Here is a 24,126-nt window from a genome sequence, read left to right as displayed (position 1 = left end):
CAGTGGTGGAATCAACTTAGTGGTTGTGAAAACTCACCAATGATACCACGCTTATGATTTTGTATGACAAACTCGTGTTTCGTCTTCATAAGACTCTTTTGTGGCACACTAATTTTAAAAGACAGTTGATTGTCAAAATTAAAAAAACGAAGTTGTGGGGCTTCAAATGCAGATAATTCATCAAAGACAATGTGTAGGTTGTGAAAGAAAAGGCTTAGTTTACAAATAACTCCACATTTCATATCAAACAAATTAAAGTTAAATGAACATTGCAATGATTTTTCATATCAACACAAAATTGCAAACAACTAAAAGTCCACCAGTAGTGTAATCGAATAAGAGGCTGTAAAAAATTATCACATATATCAGGATTGTAGTTTTGTACGCCAGACGTATGTTAAAACACACCCTTCATCAAAAGAAGTGTGTACCATGCAGTTACTTCTATACAACAGATGATTATATCTCAACTAAACACAAAGTGTACCGACAATAGTATTTAGTGACAGCACAATTATACATATGCCTAGGGCTGTTGCACCATACAATATTTATGAGTATTAAAAACGCTGAAAAGTGGTGGAAAGAGAAAACAAAATGTATTTACGCAACATTAACTATAACATTGACCGTTTTTCCTAAAGCTGAACCTACCGCTATTTGACTCCAACATGATTTTGAATGCATGCGAGATCACTACCTTAATGGCTTATTGTGATTTAAGCATGTTAGTATATGGGCATTTTTATTTTCTTGTTTAAAAAAGTATGAATTTTTCGAAATACTTGTTTTGCCGATCAACAGTCTTGAAGCAGCATAGACAATAGTTTTCCGCTTTTAAATAAACTCATCATAGATACCAGGACTAAATTTAGTATATACGCTAGGCGCTCGGTTCGTTTACAAAAGACTCATCAGTGACGCTCGAATCCAAAAAAGTTAAAAAGGCCAAATAAAAGTACGAAGTTGAAGAGCACTGAGGCCAAAATTCCTAAAAGTTTTGTAAAATAAAGCTAAGGAGCTATAGTTTGTTTAATATATTGTGTAACTTCATACTAGAAACAATTATATTTAATTCTGCTGTTACCCCTCGATAGTCATTGATAAGTCTTTTATAGACGAAACGCGCGTCTGGCGCATATACACAACTTCAATCCTGATGTGTATTAATTGATTATTTTATAACCACTGGGTCGACGCCACTGATGAGTCTTATGTAGACGAATCGGCGTCTGCTGCAAATACAAAATTTAAATTCTGGTATCTATGATGAGTTTATTGTATTGCTATCAATGTTATAGGTTAGCTTGTTAACAAACTTTGAAATTTTTAAATACTAAGGCTTTTCTACCTTAGGAATAGATAACCTTAGCTGTATTTTGCAAAACAGTAAGGAATTTGTGGTCCTCAAGGCGTGTCAACTTCTGATTTTATATTTATTCGAGCGTCATTGATGGTATTTTGTAGACATAACGCGCGTCTGTCGATCCTGGTATCTATGATGAGTTTATTTACAATTACAGGGGCAATACCACTGGTGGCGAATATTTTATTCCACGAAGGTATCACCAATCCAGTAGTCAGCACTTCCGTGTTGACATGAATTATCATTGATATGGTCATAATTATAAATAAACTGTTCACAAAACTTTCAATTTTTGACGTACTAAGGCTTTTCTGCCTCAGGAATAGATTACTTGAGCTTAAACTTATGAACTGTCGATCCTCATTGCTCTCCAACTTCCTACTTAATATGACCTTTTTTTTACTTTTTTTATTCGAGCGTCACTGATGATAATTTGTTAGACGAAACATGCTTCTGGCGCAAATACAAAATTTCAATACTGGTCTTATTGATGAGTTTAATGTATCGTTATCAATCTGATAGGTCTTCTTAATTGCAGCGGCATATACTGTTTACCACCTTAATGTGAATTATGACAAGGTTGAACTTACAAACCTTCCACATTTTAGTAGTTGTTCCTATACAGACTTAAAATCTTATCCATGTGTTGTTAACTAACTTTTAAAGATCATTATTACACATGATTGCTGCATGTCTGTAATATGTAAAAAAGGACAACCAAATTCTTCATTCAAAGATACTGCTGCTAAGACCGTAGGTCTTGTTATTATAGAACCACATTTCAATATTTACAGACAATGTGTATATTTCACAAATCCTTGGTACAGATAAAGGTAATAAAAAAGTAGAATTTCAATTATTTTAACAAATAAAAACACATCAACATGTAACATTTTATATATATAACAATGTGATTGCATATCATTCCCTTATTTTGCCAGCATAATGTCGCGGTATTTTAGAAACGGGATCGGATATAACTAATGACGAAAGAGTCCCTCCTTCATAGTTTTTATAATTTTCTTTACTTGATTTTGACATATTGCTAGTTCTTGATAAACCACGAAAAGATGTGCTATGCACCAAATTTTGATCATTCTGTGATGGAGTTGTAATTTTGTTTTCACGACTAGTAGTTTTATCTTGATCAATTGAATGCACTCGTCCATCATATACAGGAGGCGTATTATCTTCTGAAGATTGAACGGAACTTGTTTCACTGACAGATTCATCCTCGCTTTTGTCTATCGGTGAGGATTGCGGTTTTTTGTATCGAATATGAATAGTAACTTTCATTTCCTGATAAGGTCCGTATGAACTGTTTGTGACAACAGATTTAGCACGTTCGTCTCTAGTATCATCCTGACTCAGTAAGCTACTAACATATCCAGACCTTGCCGTATCTCTGCCAATTTCGTCTCCAAACTTTACGTCACTTTCACTTAATGCTTTATTTGGCGGTTTAGAGTCAGGCGAAATATCAGGAAGCTTTTGAAACTTCTGCCATGGAAATGGCTTTTTCTTTGATTTATATCTATTGTTATGTGACAGTTGTGTTGCTTGAAGAAAATGTTTCTGTTTTGATTTTGTTTTAATGTTTAAATGTTCAAGAGGGGATATTGCAAACATTTCTGATGGGTTAAGTTGTTTAAATCTTCTAGTACTATCTGTAACAGGAGCAAGTTTCTTTTCTACTAATATATTTTTTCCTGATAGATAACTTCCATTCACAAACTGTAAATGATTTTGAAGATCGGATATTCGTTTATAGCGTTTTTGGAATTCTATTTCGTCGTGAATGCTACCAAATCTTGAGTTTTTATTTGTTCTTTCAATGCTTTTATTGTACATATTTTCACGGTTTATATGTCCACTCTCGACTCTCGAAGGATAAACTTTAACTCCGTTGTTTCTCGTGAGTTTTTTGTCTTCCTTTTCGATAAGTTTTCTTTGAATTACTTTACTTTCGACAGTGCTCACTATTTCAGAATCGGTGTAGTTAATACTTTCCGTATATGCACCACCGGATTCACCGTCTTTTTGACTTTGACGCTTTCGTCTGCGTCTTCGACTTCGTTCAGATTGGATTGGTGGTGTATATTGTGACCTTTGTGAACTTGGAGCATATTGTTCAGAAAATCGTTGGTTCTTCATCCACGTTTCCACTTGTTTGACAATATCCGTACTCCAGTATTTTTCTTCGAGAATGTGACGCTCTTTGTTTCTAGGCGTTGAACCATTATTCATACTCCCTTTATCTTCAGCTGCATTATAGGTCATTTGTCTGGAAGAAAAATATAGACTCGTTTTAAAAAATATCAATAAAAGCCCTCCAAATTCGTTCTGGTCAGAATTGAAAAGCAAAATGGATGTCTCCGTAAGTTGATCACTGGAAAACCAGGGGAAAAGACACTAGACATGATCAGAAAACTAGTGTGATTTGAGTTTAATGCTTTCTGTATATGAAAAACTACATCTAGAAAACAGAAAATGTAGATAAACTTACAGGAAACAAATTATGGGTACTTTATCTAAATATATATTTTTTCCATTATGTTTTAGGTTGGTAAATGGTGTAAACTGAACTCGCGCTAGTCAACATCGTAATGGATCATCTAATGGTATTCAATTTGTACTGCAGCGCTGATTTACAACTATTCATAGTACTGAATATACATGAAATATTTGTCTCTGTAAGTTAAGCAAATGACAACCAATCACTTGTTCAGAAACAAATATATGGGGTTGAAAGTTGAGCATTTTAGAATTCGCTGATTATCACAAGCAAGAACAAATTCATAAAAAGTGAAGACTTCTTGGGAATAGAGAAGATTGTCAAAAACATTAAAAAATCCACAAACATTTAAGACATTTATGAAAAAGCGATAGACAAATGCGTGAAACAATGTGCAAATCTGTACTATTAATGAAAAAGCATGACACGAGAAATCCATAGTATGATATTCTCCCTTTACAGTATATGTTTTTTTGTTATTTTTATTGAGAAGATAACACTTACCTTAGTCGAGTATGTGTTAACTCCATATTATATCATGATATTTTAAATTGCCTTTTAAAGCATAAGTTTTAGTTTTAAAACTGATTAAATTTACTTTTGTATCACCAAATTAAATGTTTGCACAAACTGATTAAATGCTCTCATATTAAATCAAGTGTATATGAAGTATCATCTATTTAATTTTATCGCCTTTGTCGACACCATTTTGTGAAAAATTGTCTTTATTGACTTTCACGGACAATTTTGCAACAATTATTTACTTCTAACTTGATTAAGATATAATTAATAGGAGATTGCCGGAGTTCGTTTAATCAATAGCACTTTCTCTCTGGTCCGGAAAATGTTCCAAAGAAGAAAATAAGTGTCGGAAGAGGCTCATACAGGTAAAACCTATAGCACAATCGTGAAGCATGATTAAGCTATTAGTTGTCTATTCATAGTCCGAGTTGGGAGATTTGTTATTAGATATTGGCTTTTATCGTATTAGATGCTTCATCCTTTAAAAGTCTCCTATCAAAAGTTATAGAGTGCACGAACTTTTTTCCATTGACGATAATAAACTACTAATTACAGAATGATATCAACGGTAAAAAGTAATATTAAGGATTTAGTTCTAAATCTTAAGTGACCTTCATGCACAACTTAATACTTTCATGACACGTACATCAGTATAATCCTTTATTGTTAAGATAGCCAAAAGCCAGAAAGAAGGTCAAGGACACAAAAGACGACAATCACAGAAAGCAGTGAAAAACAACTACAATGGAACAATCAAGATGAAAGGCAGTTTCCTTTCTGAGTGACATATTTCATTTAATTTTCTAGTTTCATTAATTGTTTTCAATGGTTATTATTAAAAAGATTGTATCAGTGCACAAAGTAGGTTTCGTGCCGTCTCGAGTTTCATTTTCCATCTGTAATAAAACGCTTAACAACAATAAAAAATGAAAACATTAAATGTGATATCTTACAATAACATATAAGAATGTCTTCACTATATTTTATTAATTGAAAACCCATCGATTATCGATACATAACCAATTATATGAGAAACAGTAAATCAAATCTGATAAAAAAAAAATCTGACAGGGTTAAATGAAAATATAATCTTGATAAATAAGATTAACTCAAAGCAAAAACAAAATATTGAAATTGGTTAACGCTATACATGATTATCTGAACTATATTTGGCCTTCGTTGACAGATTAATTGGTATATTCTGATGATAATATAGATACACGGAGATAGATGGTGGGTATGCAAATGAGACCCTCAGTCCGCGAACAAAACATCCATAGAGTAAACAGTGCTTCCCTTAAATGATTTTAATGATTTTTAATTTAATTGAAAGTTTTAATTTTATAAGAATTATAAAATTGTATATATGTGTATACACTAAGGTTAATATATGTATTTATTTAGAAACTACCCCTTTACATCGGGAGCATGCACTTGTGGATGGGGTATTAACAAATGCGTCTAATAGCATATGCAATGAATATATACAGACAAGTAAAAATATTCATGTAACAATTTCAGACTTAAAATTGGATGATTGTAAAATAAGACATTATCTTACATAACAGAAATAAAAATTATATACAACATATAAATATGAGCTAAACTAAAAGTAACGTAAAACAAATTTTCAACAAATAACATTTAAAGTTTTTAAATGTCACCCTTTAGGTAACATTTTAATTTCATAATAATATTTCAGTTGCTATTATCCCATGCTGCAAATCATTCATGGAGATCAAAATAAAGAAATCCCAAAACACAATGATACACATAACGTTAATTTCCAATTGTATATACATTATAAACTCGTATAGCATAAACATTTTGGTGACGGGCGAATCCGATGAAGATTATTGCATAAACACAGGTCGATTTACACTTAAATCGGTTTTATACAACCTAATGGGGGATGAATAACATTTTAGATAAATTTGACACGTCGGTAAGCACCCAAAAAGAATCTACACTAAATATATATACCAAGCACCAAAACACGTCTAAATGCAACCAGATTTCCTTTCCCCAATGTGATACTGAAGAACGTACAAGTATAGGAAACCAAAAGGTACATTGAAATCAGAAATTTATCAGAAAGGTAAACATAACCATTGACAAAAAAAAGACTATTAACCCTCATTTCAAATCTTCCTTTATCTAGACAATCAACTGACGCAAACACTACTCAGTAAAGATTGAGCTACATGAATCAAACTATAAAGTGGAGGTGACTGCTCCACGAGTATATATTGTGTATAAAAACTGGAAATTCACGGAATTTATATCAGTATGATTGGGATTTCTGTATTTTCTCCTTGAAAGATTTGTAGTTTGATAAAGCGACTGAAATATTACAATGAAAGTCAAAAAACATAATCTTAATAGTACACATTATTCAAACAGCGTAAAACGGATTATGTGTAAATTCACATTGCGATGAGACGTGTCACGGTACTTGTCTATCCCACATTTATGTATTTGGTTTTGATGTTATATTTGTTATTCTCGTGGGATTTTGTCTGATGCTTGGTCCGTTTCTGTGTGTGTTACATTTCATTTCAATGTTGTGTCGTTGTTCTCCTCTTATATTTAATGCGTTTCCCTCGGATTTAGTTTGTTACTCCGATTTTGTTTTTTTGTCCATGGATTTATGAGTTTTGAACAGCGGTATACTACTGTTGCCTTTATTTATACTGGTTTCTTTTCTTTAAAGGGGTACTAGCTGTCAATTCATATTCACCGATTTGACTCAAATTCTCATATTTGAATTATAACCATGTTAAACATTTATATTAATTATAAGAGTCAAAATTAATCAATTTACATGACACGGGCTCAATAATATGTAGCTTCGTTTCGTGTGTTTTTAAGTCTTAAAGCGATATAAACATAGACAGAGACATTAATAGAAAGCAAAGTCGTGCAATTCCATTTTTAGGTCTGTTTAATTTCATATAGAATTAAATATATGCTAATCAAAGTTTCAACCTGTATAACAATGTTTCTTTATGTGGATCGAAACAGTCAATCAAATGTTTTGTCTTTGTTTCACTTTCAATGTTGACATTCTTTACCTTTAGATAACCGAACACGTACAATTCATGCGACATCAATCTCAAGCTAAGGGATAAAATTGAAGTTCACATAAATACGGATTCAATGAGGTCGAATTATTCACTTGCAAGTGAACAATTCATCATTAATGTGTCTTAGCTTAATTTGAACGAATTGAACCATACTGGCTGATAAAAGCGAATTATTATTTCACGATTTCGCTTTCATTAATGATTCAAAAAATAATCATTCTTAGATTTTTAATATATCTCGTAGCTAGTGCACTTTTAAAGCTCAAAATAAGAATTAAACAGGGTAGTATGATAATGATGAATATAATAACGCACAGTATGTAGGAATGGTTCTAACGTTTCATAAAAACCACGGGACTACATAAACGGACATTTGTAAATTATCATTTTATGAAATATAATATGCAATGTTACGATTTATTTGATTCATTTTGTAAAGAAATATTCTATAAACATTAAATATGGAAATATTATCCTCAAATTAAATCAATTACCTTTATTTACAAAATAAAGATACATCTGATAAAATGTAATTATATAAGTGATTTGTTATGACGTGTTGAAGGTATCCGTACGATCATCGTGAAATGCTTGGTCGGTAATGACCCGGGTTGGTCTTTAAATGTATGTTCGTAATTTATTGATATAGTATTGATTGAAAAATAAGTATGGAATGGATATTGTTTTATGTTGCATATGAATAAAAGTACATCATTATTGAATCAAAGAAAAAAGTAAGTTCCACCCTTAGTTTAGAAGTGGTGGATGGTTGTCGCATTTGCAATTATGCCACATCTCATTATTTTCACATTGTCTAAAAGTTTCAATATAAAAAAGAAGATGTGGTATGATTGCCAATGAGACAACTCTCCACGGGAGACAAAATGACAACTATAGGTCACCGTGCGGCCTTCAACAATGAGCAAAGCCCATACAGCATAGTTCGCTATTAAAAGCCCGAAATAACTAATTAAAAAAAATCAAACAAGAAAACTAACGGCATAATCGAGTTTATTTTGAGTATTGGGAAACAAAAAATCTAAGACGTGGAAAAACACGAATACATACAGATTCAAATAGTTAAACTGATAACTTTTACTACAAGGTAACACGTAATTTATCACTGGAGTGCTGTACACTGATCATAGTGTTTGAAATCAGTATCTGTCAAAGTCCAAAGGCGACACAGGACCAGTAAAATGTGAACAAGGTTTCACTCCAACTCTAACTGCTTTTACTATACAAAAACAAAATTTGCTATTGTTTGATATCTTAAGTGAACTGTCTTGCAGTAAGATAACACTAGAACAGAGCAGGACGTATTTTATTCCCACAAATTTCAAATTGTAATTATATTGGTTTCTTTCATATGATATTGAGAGGAGATGAAAATACAATTCAATTATTAGAAGAATCAATTGCAGTTCTAGAGGATGGTTTCTGTTCAAGGAAATAAATTGCATCTCCTCCACATTTTGTCACGTTTCCAAAACGGAAAAAATGTTATAATTGATATTAACGTGGCATGTTTAAAAGACATATTGCTATATCATCAAGTACTTAAAGTATGAATAGCACTTTTAAAATAATTTTCATGACAGAAAATCTTTCTATTTTAATAGGTAATTCAAACAGTAACAAATGTTAGTTCCAAGGACACTATAATTACTGTTTTACTTACGTTTGTCGTTTCGTTATAAGAGGCAGTGCCATTTTTATCCAATATCAAAAATTGTATACTTTTCAAAGTTATTTTCCTCTAGTCCAGTTATCTATTGAAAATTGTTATCAAATTTATGAACTACCATAATCCTGAACATCATAAATGGGTTTTTACTTGTCGTCCTATCTCATTGATGATGCAGTAATATTTTGATAAATTTTCTCAATAAACTTTCACATATCCACAGAAGCTTAGGCCTGAGAATTTTTAAACTATCAACATTTATATAAGCATTCCTCAAAGATAGAGAACGTGTGAAACTAGGAGAGACCTTCCGTAAATACATGTCCCGTGGTAAATATATATTGAAACTATAGAATGAAAGAAAACAATGCTTTTATAGTTTAAATGTACAATTGTCAACGTGCCTTGCTTTTATGACTGTATCCGTACTATGTCAAAGGCTTGGAACTGATAAATAAACTAGGTAAATAATATTAATAATCTCAAACGTCTTGGACCTTATAATTACGATATGTACCTAGCATTTAATAAAATTTCAATAAACTTCAATTGAGATTTAACTAACCAAAAGTAAACTTAAACTTTGTTGTTAATATAATTATTCAAATGTGTATATCATGTGAAAAATGAACAAGCCTGATACCAGCGACGGAAAAAAGGTAATTGAAAAAAGAGAGTATTGCGGTTATATAACGGATATTGATTAGATTGTTTTTGAGAGGTATTAGTGAACTAAATAAATTGTTTAGTGTACTGAATAAATCGTTTGTAAGTCATTTAGTTCACTTATAAATGACACAACCATTTATTTAGGCAATTAATAAATGACACAATCAGCAAACGATGCATCTTCATACATTTTAATGAAATGGTTAGAATTACGTTAAATTTAAAAAAATTGTTGTCAACTAAACCCGTGAAGTCTGAGCAAACTGTATAAAAACAGCAAAGAAAGAAAACAGGATAAGATGCCGTAGATAAAACAAAATAGTAATAGACAAAACATAACAAACTACCTCTTTTGTGGATAGTTGTCTCATTGGCAATCATACCACATCTTCTTTTTTTATACCTATATATTTGGAAATCTTACTTTTGTTAATAGTATCTTCAAATAAATTTGGCAATTTACTAGACATATTACGCTAGTTATGGCGCACTCTTAGTTTTACTAATCAGAAACGCGCAAACATTTAGATAGAAATCGATATATAAAAGGGACACTGATTCTCAAAGAGGCCACAAGAGAGAGTCGGTTTACTACTTGTTTAACTACGGAGAAAACCGATCTTCGGCATTTATTTGTTTATGCCGAAAATAACAGACCATTCTATTTTGAACCATTCACTTTCCTATATTAGCTTAGTTTATTTGTATATGATCAATTAGATTATGTTCATAAGTTTGTTTGGCTTCGTTCCAGAGAACAATTAAATACAGGGTGCACTATACAAGGGTACGTGACAACGAAGATTGATAAAATTTTAAATACTATTTTAAACTATTAACAGTAGAATATTGAGATAATACTTCTAATCGAGGAATTAAAAAAAAACCACTAATATAATTACGAAATCGTTCGAATAGTACATGTGTACTATTTGCATGCATGATATTAGTTTTCAAAGAATAATTGCCGCTAACACGGAAATTGAAAATCAGAAGGGCAATGCAAGGATAGGTAAAAGGACTAATTGCCTTTGTGGTGATTATATAACTACTAAAAACACTGATACGCAAAAGCAGAAGACGGATCAAGTCAGTAACGTCCCAATCTGATTAAAATTCAGATCTGTCGTAATTCGCGTTCTCCATCGAAGCATTTGGCCCAGTAGCCAGTACTTCGGTACTGGCATGAAAATACGGATTTTTTGTGTTATTAAAATTTGCTGTTACAAAGTATTAAAAATTATTATAAATAAAGGAATGTATCATGCACAGCTCTGATTCTTTTCACGAATTTGGCTATACTTTTTGGACCTTTTGGATTATAGCTCTTCATCTTTTATATAAGCTTTGGACTTCAAATATTTTGGCCACGAGCATCACTGAAGAGACATGTTTTGTCGAAATGCGCATCTGGTGCAACAAAATTGGTACCGTTGATTTTATTACTACCACTGAGTCGATGCCTCTGCTGGTGGACTATTAGTCCCCGAGGGTATCACCAGCCCAGTAGCCAGTACTTCGGTACTGGCATGAAAATACGGATTTTTTGTGTTATTAAAATTTGCTGTTACAAAGTATTAAACATTATTATAAATAAAGGAATGTATCTCCCTCATGCACAGCTCTGATTCTTTTCACGAATTTGGCTATACTTTTTGGACCTTTTGGATTATAGCTCTTCATCTTTTATATAAGCTTTGGACTTCAAATATTTTGGCCACGAGCATCACTGAAGAGACATGTTTTGTCGAAATGCGCATCTGGTGCAACAAAATTGGTACCGTTGATTTTATTACTACCACTGGGTCGATGCCTCTGCTGGTGGACTATTAGTCCCCGAGGGTATCACCAGCCCAGTAGCCAGTACTTCGGTACTGGCATGAAAATACGGATTTTTTGTGTTATTAAAATTTGCTGTTACAAAGTATTAAAAATTATTATAAATAAAGGAATGTATCATGCACAGCTCTGATTCTTTTCACGAATTTGGCTATACTTTTTGGACCTTTTGGATTATAGCTCTTCATCTTTTATATAAGCTTTGGACTTCAAATATTTTGGCCACGAGCATCACTGAAGAGACATGTTTTGTCGAAATGCGCATCTGGTGCAACAAAATTGGTACCGTTGATTTTATTACTACCACTGAGTCGATGCCTCTGCTGGTGGACTATTAGTCCCCGAGGGTATCACCAGCCCAGTAGCCAGTACTTCGGTACTGGCATGAAAATACGGATTTTTTGTGTTATTAAAATTTGCTGTTACAAAGTATTAAACATTATTATAAATAAAGGAATGTATCTCCCTCATGCACAGCTCTGATTCTTTTCACGAATTTGGCTATACTTTTTGGACCTTTTGGATTATAGCTCTTCATCTTTTATATAAGCTTTGGACTTCAAATATTTTGGCCACGAGCATCACTGAAGAGACATGTTTTGTCGAAATGCGCATCTGGTGCAACAAAATTGGTACCGTTGATTTTATTACTACCACTGAGTCGATGCCTCTGCTGGTGGACTATTAGTCCCCGAGGGTATCACCAGCCCAGTAGCCAGTACTTCGGTACTGGCATGAAAATACGGATTTTTTGTGTTATTAAAATTTGCTGTTACAAAGTATTAAACATTATTATAAATAAAGGAATGTATCTCCCTCATGCACAGCTCTGATTCTTTTCACGAATTTGGCTATACTTTTTGGACCTTTTGGATTATAGCTCTTCATCTTTTATATAAGCTTTGGACTTCAAATATTTTGGCCACGAGCATCACTGAAGAGACATGTTTTGTCGAAATGCGCATCTGGTGCAACAAAATTGGTACCGTTGATTTTATTACTACCACTGGGTCGATGCCTCTGCTGGTGGACTATTAGTCCCCGAGGGTATCACCAGCCCAGTAGCCAGTACTTCGGTACTGGCATGAAAATACGGATTTTTTGTGTTATTAAAATTTGCTGTTACAAAGTATTAAACATTATTATAAATAAAGGAATGTATCTCCCTCATGCACAGCTCTGATTCTTTTCACGAATTTGGCTATACTTTTTGGACCTTTTGGATTATAGCTCTTCATCTTTTATATAAGCTTTGGACTTCAAATATTTTGGCCACGAGCATCACTGAAGAGACATGTTTTGTCGAAATGCGCATCTGGTGCAACAAAATTGGTACCGTTGATTTTATTACTACCACTGGGTCGATGCCTCTGCTGGTGGACTATTAGTCCCCGAGGGTATCACCAGCCCAGTAGCCAGTACTTCGGTACTGGCATGAAAATACGGATTTTTTGTGTTATTAAAATTTGCTGTTACAAAGTATTAAAAATTATTATAAATAAAGGAATGTATCCCCTCATGCACAGCTCTGATTCTTTTCACGAATTTGGCTATACTTTTTGGACCTTTTGGATTATAGCTCTTCATCTTTTATATAAGCTTTGGACTTCAAATATTTTGGCCACGAGCATCACTGAAGAGACATGTTTTGTCGAAATGCGCATCTGGTGCAACAAAATTGGTACCGTTGATTTTATTGGCATTGAGCATAACGAAATCAGATATCATTTTTTTCAAATTTGATTGGAAATTTACATTTAAAAGAGATGACAGTGAGTTAGTCCAGTGGCTGGTCCAGGGGGAGGGTTCCGGTGGTTGGAACCCCCTTTTTTTGAACGATCAATGCATTTGAATGGGGACATACAGTTGCTGAAGATCAGGTTTCTCCGTAGTTAAACAACTGGGTTGGGGCCCCCTTTTCAAATGGCTGGATCCGCCACTGTAGTCACCTAACATAAAATGCTTCAGAAAGTCTCACTGGCACTTAATCATTCATGTTAAGAATAAAAGTTTTATAATTGGTAAAACCCTAAGCTAGAAGCAGGAACTTGGTAAGAAATAAACTGTATAATTGATGAACTATTGATGAACTTTGTCGTGAAAGTTCTCTGATTCTCAACATTTCATTCTGTAGTTCAACTGAAGATGTATTTACCGATTGTGCTCTATTCACTCTCACGATATTTTTGTTTTTAAAATTATGTTTGCATGACATTGTAGGAACATTTTAGCTAAAATTTGATTATCACTTGATTACATTTCGAAAAAAATAATAGTATTTTATGTTATTTTTTTAGAATATTGAAATTATATTTATTATTAACTTTTAGAATCTGAAAGTAAAACTTTTAACACAAACTTCCGCAAAAATTATTTAAGCAGTATCATTTCACGTAAAATCAATTGTATAGATGAAATTTGCATAATGGAAACGCAGATTTCAGAGTTAATGTAGATAGTTTATACAATATTCATTTAATTTCAATATTTTTTTATATGTCAAACAAGTGTGGACACAGATGAGTGTGGATAGTATGTTTGGATGTTTGACAGTGTCTTATGACAAAAAGCGTTCTATGTTTTTCCTATAAGGTGTTATTAACTGTGCACGGTGACAACCGATCTGAGCATTAGGAGTGTTATTTATTTAATATTTTTTATGCTCAATACAGACATGGGGAGACAGTAATACCATTAGTTACCAAATGATTATTATAGAACATGTTTTACATCTTTGGTTTTGGATACATTTTGTAGCTGGGAGAGCAACACATAATAGGTTCATTTTTTCATGTGTTTTTTTTTCTAAATGGGAGATGATATCTAGATTTGATATATCAAATAATAATTACTTGTTCTTTCCTATTACTATTAATTATTTATATTTACAATGTCAACCATTTTTTTTCAAATTCAATAAAAAAATTGCAACACAGTAAACACTTGCAAGTATATGCCCATTTATGTTCAGAGCCGATCCATACAATTTTATCGCAATGGCCAGTTCATTTAAATAGCATTGCTTGGTGAAAGTAATAAAAGTATAAAAACATGTTCATTTGCTACATACATTTTCATGATGCTTGTACACGGACGGGTCAAAAGGAGGATTGACTCAAGTGTAGCTACTATGAGTATTTGGTTTGAGGGTTCATTTATTTCATACTTTTGTTCGTCACAATTTTTATCACAATGGAAGACATTTTTTTTTATTTGCTAAGTTCGAGATCAATTTTTTAATTGAGAACTCATAATTGTATTGCTTTTCGTGGTTTCTTGGTAAATCATCGAACGGTAATACTGTTTGAACACTTCCTGGTCAAACTAGTGAAAATAATTTTGCCCATTTACTTTGGTAATCGTCCAAAAAAATTAAGGAATCATTAGTTGTCAAACATTTTTTTAGCACACTATCAAGAGAGAACGCAACAAAACATGAGCAAAGTCTTTTTCCATCGAACAAGACGTAATAATTGGTATTACAAGACGCGAAAGGAGAACAGGGTTGTGTTCAATATCATAGCAGCTACATGGGGCTACTAGCTGCTATCAATATCTATGTAATACCAATTATTACGTCTTGTTCGATGGGAAAAAAGACTTTTCTAATATTTTGGTGCGTTCTCTTTTGCTAATGGTTCATTGAAATTTTGGACGATTATCTAAGTAAACGTTGAATTCTCAGGTATAACATTTTTTTTTTTATTTATTTCCTGACATAGAATAGATATTACTAGGTTGTTTGTTGGTTCGCTCATATTGGAGTTTCGTGGGTAAGTTGTCATATTTTATTCATATCCGAAAATTTCAAATATCTCCGAACAACAATATAAAAAGATAAAAGAAATGATAAGTAAGATAAACAGTTCAAAATATAATGTTACCAATTAACCTTATTTCGCGCTTCCTGAAAGCGGGGATTACGAATAAAAAAAATCTTTCCTTTTGAGTCGCTTTCACTATGTGTCAAATTATCAACATATTCTTTATTGCGCAATGTTTGAACATAAAGACGGATATAAATCTTTGAAAATTGACGTAAATAAAAAGATTATGGTAACTTTGTTATGATTTAGACCGATAACGACTCGTAATGGTAATAAAAGAAGAGTGAAGTGTAGAAATATCAAAATAAACAACAATAACTTTAAATCGAATAATTGTCGTACTATTTATGCCAGTCATACCTGACGTAATCTATTTCTTTGCAGTCTGTCTCGTTTCTGATAATTGTGTATTTCACCGAAAGAAATTCCCTAAACCTATATCTATTGCTTACAGAAAAAAAAATCCACACATTTATCTATATTAATTGCTTATAGAAAAAAATGGATTGAATGGTTTAAATTTAAATAAAAAAGCAAAGAACAATCATTATTTACATCATTCGTTTACATGGACTTACATCAAAACCAGCGGCACTGTCAAATATCTCAGTGTCGAAATAACTCTTTTGAAACTAACACAATCCAGTTGAGAAACCTCAGGTCTAGGATTTGCAATTCACATTTTCGAAAAAATGCGGATATGACTTCAGTTATAGACGTGAATAAATGAAGTTGGTATACGTCATAAGGACAATTATAAACACACAAGAGCTAGCGTTCAACAACAAACAACTGTATACAAGACCTCACTACCCAAGCCAACATAATTTCTCTAATACTAACACAAGAAGAGCATACTAGATGCATGAGCGCAACGCAGAATATCTCAGTAAGGAATAGCTTCAATTTAAATGTCGCGATAAAAGATTGGAAATGGTGCATCATATCCAACTTCATGTAGTAGACTTCATCAAGAGCAATTATCTCAAACTGTGGTTACAGCCGGAATCAGGAATGACATTAGTTATTCCATTGAAGGGAGCCATCCTTTCTTTGAATCATCACGGGAAAGAAAAGGCTATCTATAAAGGGTCTCAAAGCAATCAACTAGAAAACTGACTAACAAAATTAGTTTTTTTTTATTATAGATAGTCGTTTACAGGCAGACAAGATGTTTTACCATTTACAATACGAAGGGCATGTAGCTAACATCTCCTTTTATTTATCTTGTTGAGAAAGCCCATCCCCCCACAAAAAACAACTTTGGTCATGAAGCTCAAAACGATTCTACGATTCAAAAAAGATGTGGTATGATTACCATGGAGACAAAAGAGGGGTGAAAGATACTAGTGGAACATTCAAACTCATAGATCGAAAATAAACTGATAACGCCATGACTAAAAACGAAAAAAGACAAACTGATAAAAAAAAACAATACACAACATAGAATACTTAAGACTAAGCATCACAAACCCCACCAAAGCTAAGGATGATATCAGGTGCTCCGGAAGGGAAACAAACCCTGCTCCACATGTGGCACCCGTCGTGTTGCTCATGTTATTACAAACTATTCACTAGAGACCAAAGTAAAAGGATATAAAATTATATTGCAGTACATCTTCAAGAATGAGCAAACTCTATACCGTTACGTATTATTTGTGATTTGTGAAAAAGACCAACATAAACTTAACACCCCCCCCCCCCCTCTCACTTAAACAATAACAACAATAACACAAGGTACCAAATTGTGGATGAGATGATATGAACACGTTTTAAATATTGACAGCTAATTGCAAATGATGGTAAGTTTGGTAAATTGAGAAATGTACGTCACAGAATGACTGAGCTTCACGATTGGAGAAGCATTTTCAATTTAACCTTTCAATGGTACAAGTCCGTTTGAGGGGATAGTGGTATTAGCATAGTGTAAGATTTTCTTGTCAACATTTTTTCAACATACAAAATTGAAAAACGGAAATTAAAAAATACGATACAATGTGACATGCATGCTTCAATCATTTTTAAATTAAAGTTTTACCTTCGTGAAAAGACATTTTCCCATCCTAGTTCTCTATCCAGCTAGTATTGGATTATTCTTGTACGTATTATTTATATTAAACACCATGAACGGTGAAAAGTTAATATACCAAAACCCAAAGTATCATTTCTCGCTCTGTTGGCTGAATTAACGATGTTTTCAAATCTTGTATGGAAGTTTAACAAGCAAGTTCATGATCAAAAATTAATTTGACACTTTTCGGCGATTTTTAACCAAATAATTTAAATTTAAAAGGTAAATATTTTAAATATGTAACTCTGTGAATGAAACATCCATGAAAATATACTTACATTTTTTAGACCTGTTCATATCCAAATTTCTAGTCTATTTAATCAATGTCACAGTCATACACTGATTCGTTAAGTTCTATGTAAAAACACAAATTAATCTTCTTAAAGTTTTAACGTATATATATATTTAATTCTCATCTTGACCAGTTATTAGGAAATATAATCCTCTTTGGTCTATCTGACCAAAAATATAAAATATTTATATTATCAATTGTCAAGTGTTTAAAAATTGCTCACAGAATGAACATCTCTGACGATTATAATCCCTGAAAAGGATGCCATTTCACCATTGTAATATTCACATAAAGAATCTGTTTCAATGCAAGTTTCGTACTCATGGTCTATATTCTTGTAACAATGAATAAGTCGTACGAATTAAAGTATGGACCGTTTGCCAGATAAATCTTTTATATCAAGACAGTATTTATCTTACGACGATTAAAATTGTGATATTTAACTAATGACAATGAAATTTTGACAAATCAACGACCAACGATAAATTGAGGTCTCAATTATTATAATCCTTATAATTTAACACTCTATTTAAACTCAATCCAATTACACGGAGAACGTTTATACTATAAAGCTCGTCATACATGCATTTGAAAAGAAACTTTTAGGGTTTAGAATATACGATGAATGGCATATCAATAATTTGACACACTATGCAAGTCATCTTAAAATATAAATACATGTATTGAGAGAATAAATAATTATGCTATATTGTATACCATTGTATACTTTACTTAATAACGTATTTTTTTTACATTCAGGATTTTTATAGGAACCTTATATTGTGTATATTCTATCAGGAAGCAAAATCTATTTACCGTCTAAATTTTCACAGAAATCTGAAGATATTAGAGTTAATTGTATTCCACTTACCAGAATGCAGTTTATAGTGATACATGTATAGCACATGTAACAGTAAAATTGACTGACACTCTATATCAGTAAAATATAAATGTTTAACAAGCACCGAATAGCTTGTGTGGTATGCTTCTATAGCATATTGTTGTATCCTTCTATCATAGTATGAAAACAATGATTCAACGAAAAATGTTGACATCTTTTATGTTTTGCTTTACAATAGTACTAAGTTTTAATGGTTCATTGTTTTATAATTAAAAGGCCAACACTTATGGATCAAGTGATAGAAATTTAATCAAAGGAGCATATACATTCCTTCTTTTTATAAAAGAAGAAAAGGTTTAAAACTACACACATTTGATTATATCCATTCATTGAACAAAAATTCGAGAATCATGCCAGTATTAAAGCCTTGTTCTTGAAAATATACCGAACAACTAAAAGTAATCAAATCTGATACACTTTCCCCATCTCATTTTAAGAAGCAAGTCTCTAGTCAAACAACGTTGTTAAATAAGTATTTAAATCTTCAGGAATATGAAATAAGACAATTTAACTTGACAATGTCAATTACCCTATGTTTAAACAAGAGTCTGTATTTGCCATAGCGACAGTAGTTTGGAACTGTTCAAATTTACAAGAAAAACACCAAGATTTTAAAATATTTTATACCGTCATCAACGAGGAAACGAAATGTGCTTTCATACTCATTTAACAAAAGGGTTTGAGAGTTAAATAAATATCTTGAAAAGATGCCATAACCAGTAAACTTTTTTTCAATCGTATTGTATGTTAATTCTTCCTTTTATATTTTCTGTAACATTTGAATTGGTTTGGCTAAAGTCCGGTAGCAAGTATTTCATGCAGGTTAGAACGATTCTCGATTGAATTAACATTTTTTTGTTTGCCTATACGTCCAATCACAAGTATTTCATAAATGGTATAACGATTCTTGATACGGTTGATGATTTTTGTTCTGCTTTATGTCCAGTTGTAAGTATTGCATGCATGTTAGGACGAGATTGATTATCTGTGTATCTAAACGTCCAGTAGCAAGTAGTTCATACTTGCTAGCATGATTTTTGATAGGATTGATGAATTTTGTTTTGCTTTATGTCCAGTGGTATATATTTCAGACATGTTCTGGAATATTCCTAATTAGAATTGGTGTTCTGCATAATAGGCTTATTTTGTGTACAAGGTGTCCTAGCTAAATATTTGCACGTTCGTGTGTTAATGCCAAATGTAAATGACAAAATAAATGCATCAAGGTTGAAACTATAACAAAAGTGTTTTTATTTGTTGATTTTTGAAGTTAGTACTAAATGACAAACTCACAAATTTTCATTGAATGGACAGCGCATAGATATAACACAAAATCTCTAGAGATTTCAGAGTTGTTCACAAAATTAATTCAGAATCGACGAAACTGATGATTAGTAACAATACTCGATACTAAAATGCTGTTAAATGTGGAAACGTTATCTGTGTTTGATTTATTTGTGTTTGTTTGTTGTTATGTTGTTGTAGCAAATTTAATGTAAAGAAAAAAATGACAGAAAAGGCCGAACTTTTGTCTGATTCGCGTCCTTTTACATATAATTGATTGTTTCTATTGTACAATAATGCCATCAAAATATATCTAGTTTTATGAAACCACAGCTTATGCAAGTGTTAAATGTCGGTCTATGGTTCAATTACAGTTTCAATAAATCATTTGTCATAATTTGAATGTCGCTTCATACCAAAGTTAAAATTAATGCTTTTATTTCGTTAATTTGTTGGTTTTTAATACATATTCGACATTTTAAAGTTTGAACATAGCTTCTTTATATACGATTAATTATTGCCTATATATATAAAAAAAAACTTTGTTCGTATAATGTCTGTAGACGTGTTCATATTGTGTGCTCTGAAAACTTAAACAAATCAACTCCAAAACATCAGATCGATGGACAAATAATACTCTTTTGAACCTTGAACGAAAGGAATACTAGTGAACTTTCCTGAGGTTATAACGAAATTGTTGAAAAAAGTACGCGATTATATCATGAAAATTAATGAAATTTTATATAAAAATGTAAGATTAAGTGGTTGTCCTATTGCTTTCAATGTAAGAAGACCTTGATTTTAAGTTTCTACCTTATCAAATCAGTAAATTAACAGTTTTCAGTAGACAAGAGATATATTTTTCTGACTATTGTTTTACTTTTATATTTGGTTCTTTGCTATTTGCGCTTTTCGCATGTTTCTCAGAATGGCATAACATTTTTTCTACCTTAAATTAATTTCTAATAATCACAATTTTCCTATCCCAATGATCAGATTTTCAGATTATTTTTTACATAGGTGTTAAGCAGCTCGACGAGGAACAAAACCGATAATACAAATGAACGGTCGTATCAGAGACAACACTTCTCGTGCATATCTAAGCACAGTTACCAAAAACAAGTTTTTCAGTTGATTTTTATAGTTCGTTCTTATGTTGTACTCTTATATAATTGTTATTTGGATGGAGAGTTGTCTCATTGGCACTCACACCACATCTTCCTATATCTATATAGAACAAATAAGGCTAACACAAATAAGCTAACACATTTAGAAGATGTTTTTTTGTACAAATATGTAGGGTTCACCTTAAAACAAATTTTCTTTTGAATTTCAGAACACATTTTCTTTTCATAAATAAGGTAGCTAGTAAATAAATATAATATGGAATAAGAAAATGTTTCATTATCGTCAATGGGACGAATGTGAATAAATATATCACCAGAGTCCAAATCACGAAAGCGGATTTCAGCAACTTTGGGTCATGGAACGCTCTTAAAAATGAGCAAAACCTATAATACATAGTCGGCTAAAATACTGCCATATGACAAAATATGAATCTATATTCTTTATGTCACTTACCTAATTTTCACCGGAAGTGACTGTACATTCTGGCTCATGTTCCTTTCATCTTCTTCTCGTTCATTTTTCAATGAAGAAATCTGACTTGTCAATTCACTTGTTTGAAATTTCTTTTGATAAATAAATTCAGGTCCTAAATTGCGTGGTGGTGTTCTGTAATCTTCAGGAATCGTTGGTTTTTGTCGAATTAAATCATCATATCCATTGTTATTATTTTCTTTTTCAGCATATTTCATTTTTAGTAACAAAGTTGGCGAAACAAACCTTGGTTGCCATTTCCACACTTTCTCTGACATTTTAAAAAAGACCCTGGTCGCATTTAAAAAATACTGAACATTAATTATATTTAACTTTTCAATTTCAAATATATCATTAAATCATATACACTTTAACGCCCTTGAAAAGTAATTTAAGAAACCTTCCATGCAACGTTTTGAAGGCATTGTTATAAAACTTTTAAAAATGTTTGATGAAAAAGCAGATACAAATTCATTAAAACAAAACAAAGACTAGTTGTCATTGTTTTTTAAGTTCATGTTGCCCTTATCTTAATCAAGACGTTTTATTGCATGATTGACTAAATATCTATTTACAAATTATGAGGTTTTGACAGGTTAAACACATTATGTCCGATAACTGTAAGATAAGGATGCACCTTACCATTGATAATTAATTTTCAGACAAGTTTCGGATTACGTCCGTTTGTCGCAGACCAGTTTCAGATTTCTGCCGTTCGACGATAGCATTTTTCAACCATTTATATAATAATACATCAGAGGGGACTTTTGATGGTATCTTCCTTTGGTTAAGAGATTCGCATTTTAAGTCACAGTTTGAAAGTGTCAAAACTTTATCATATCAAATGATCGAATACCTTTGTTTGCTAAGTACTTACAATTAATACTTTATTATTTAAAAAATCGAAAATATCATATACTTTGAAAAAAAGATATCTTCAAAAGAGTTATTGTTTTTAACTTTTTGTTCTGTCACAGGAGCATATTTTTTTGAATTTTATGCAATACTAAGGCTTTTCTTCCTCAGGCATATATTACCGTAGCTGTATTTGGCATAACTTTTAGGAATTTTGGTCCTTAATGCTCTTCAACTTCGTACTTTATTTGGCTTTTTTAAAACTTTTTTGGGATTCGAGCGTCACTGATGAGTCTTTTGTAGACGAAACGCGCATCTGGCGTATACTAAATTTAGTCCTGGTATCTATGATGAGTTTATTTCCATGTCAATTCCATGATACCCAAGGATATGAATGAAGTAAAACAGCGTTTTCTTGCAGGCTGGAAAATATGTCATTATACATGTCCTTATTGCTGTGCGGGTGTATAAATAAGATAGTCAGCACCTACTCGGTATAGAACTGTAAAGGTGTAAAGACCCTACAATTATAGAAAAATTATCGGGTTGACAGACTAAAAAGAATAATACGGGTATCCATTCCTTTGATTTGACTATTTATTTTCTAAAGAATACGAAAGGGTGCTCATAGCAAGTGTATTGATAAGACAATGATTATAATAAAACAATCTCTAAGCTCTATTATAAAACATGTACTAGTATGTAATTTCTTGCTGAATTGAAGACCTGTTGGTGACCTTCTGCTGTTGTCTGCTATATGGTCGGGTTGTTGTCTCTTTGACACATTCCCCATTTCCATTCTCAATTGTATGTGTATTTTCTTTAACATATGACATCGACTTATAAAACAACAACCAGCAAAGTGGAGACCCATATAGATGCACACGTGTGCGCTAAATGTAATATTTTCTAATTATTTTCAATTCGACATTTTACACTATCTTTATTGGTAAAACATCATTTGTAATGATTATTTTAAGCTTTGGGAGACTACTTATATAATGGTTAAATTTCCAATACTATCAAACATACCATCTTTAAAGATTGGTAGTCCTAATTTTAAACCTTTCACCCTATACAACATATTTCATTCAATTATTGGTTAAATTTTATTCGTTATGAATACATTTGAACCTATGTTCCGATTTCGTCTTATCTTATTCTTATAAAAAAAACAAAGTAACAAAAAGACCAAACTCTAACTAAAATAGAAACAGAATGGCAAAATCAAAAGCTAGCTAGATAAAGGCAACAGTAGTATACCGCTGTTCGGAATTCATAAATCGATTGAAAAAAAACCCAAATCCGGGTTACAAACAAAAACTGAGGGAAATCATCAAATATAAGAGGAGAACTACAACACAACTGAAACACAACATGAAAAAAAAACACCAAAAAAACTCATCATTGATAGCAGGTTTCAAATTTTATATTTACATGTCTCGTTTTGTCAAAATGTAACACACACAGAAACGAACTAAAATATAACAATGGGCATTTTCTTGACTTGGTTCAGGACATACAATGAAAAAAAACCTCCCGCTTTTATGGCAATGTTTAATTTTACATTAAAAATACATATAACATGACAGGACTTCAATACAAATAAAAGG

General features: G+C 32.0%; 1 protein-coding gene across 4 annotated transcripts; it reads right to left on the bottom strand.

Annotated features, from left to right (window-relative positions):
* Nucleotides 1-2,247: 2,247 nt before the first annotated feature.
* On the bottom strand, nucleotides 2,248-21,924 carry LOC134716891 (uncharacterized). Of its 4 annotated transcripts, none has more exons than XM_063579909.1 (2): nucleotides 21,641-21,924; nucleotides 2,248-3,650 (listed from the first exon to the last, which is right to left on the bottom strand). In XM_063579909.1, exons 1-2 carry the CDS (start codon nucleotides 21,874-21,876, stop codon nucleotides 2,288-2,290), a joined length of 1,599 nt encoding a protein of 532 aa, XP_063435979.1. In that variant the 5' UTR covers nucleotides 21,877-21,924; the 3' UTR covers nucleotides 2,248-2,287. The 4 variants fall into 4 exon arrangements, with proteins under 4 accessions (XP_063435979.1, XP_063435992.1, XP_063435999.1 ...); XM_063579922.1 differs by lacking the exon at nucleotides 21,641-21,924 and adding an exon at nucleotides 17,861-18,301; XM_063579929.1 differs by lacking the exon at nucleotides 21,641-21,924 and adding an exon at nucleotides 17,550-17,783.
* Between the last annotated feature and the right edge of the window lie 2,202 nt (nucleotides 21,925-24,126).

Source organism: Mytilus trossulus, chromosome 1, assembly GCF_036588685.1.
Source record: "Mytilus trossulus isolate FHL-02 chromosome 1, PNRI_Mtr1.1.1.hap1, whole genome shotgun sequence".
Classification (NCBI taxonomy): domain Eukaryota; kingdom Metazoa; phylum Mollusca; class Bivalvia; order Mytilida; family Mytilidae; genus Mytilus; species Mytilus trossulus.
This window is presented reverse-complemented; position numbering and strand designations above follow the sequence as displayed.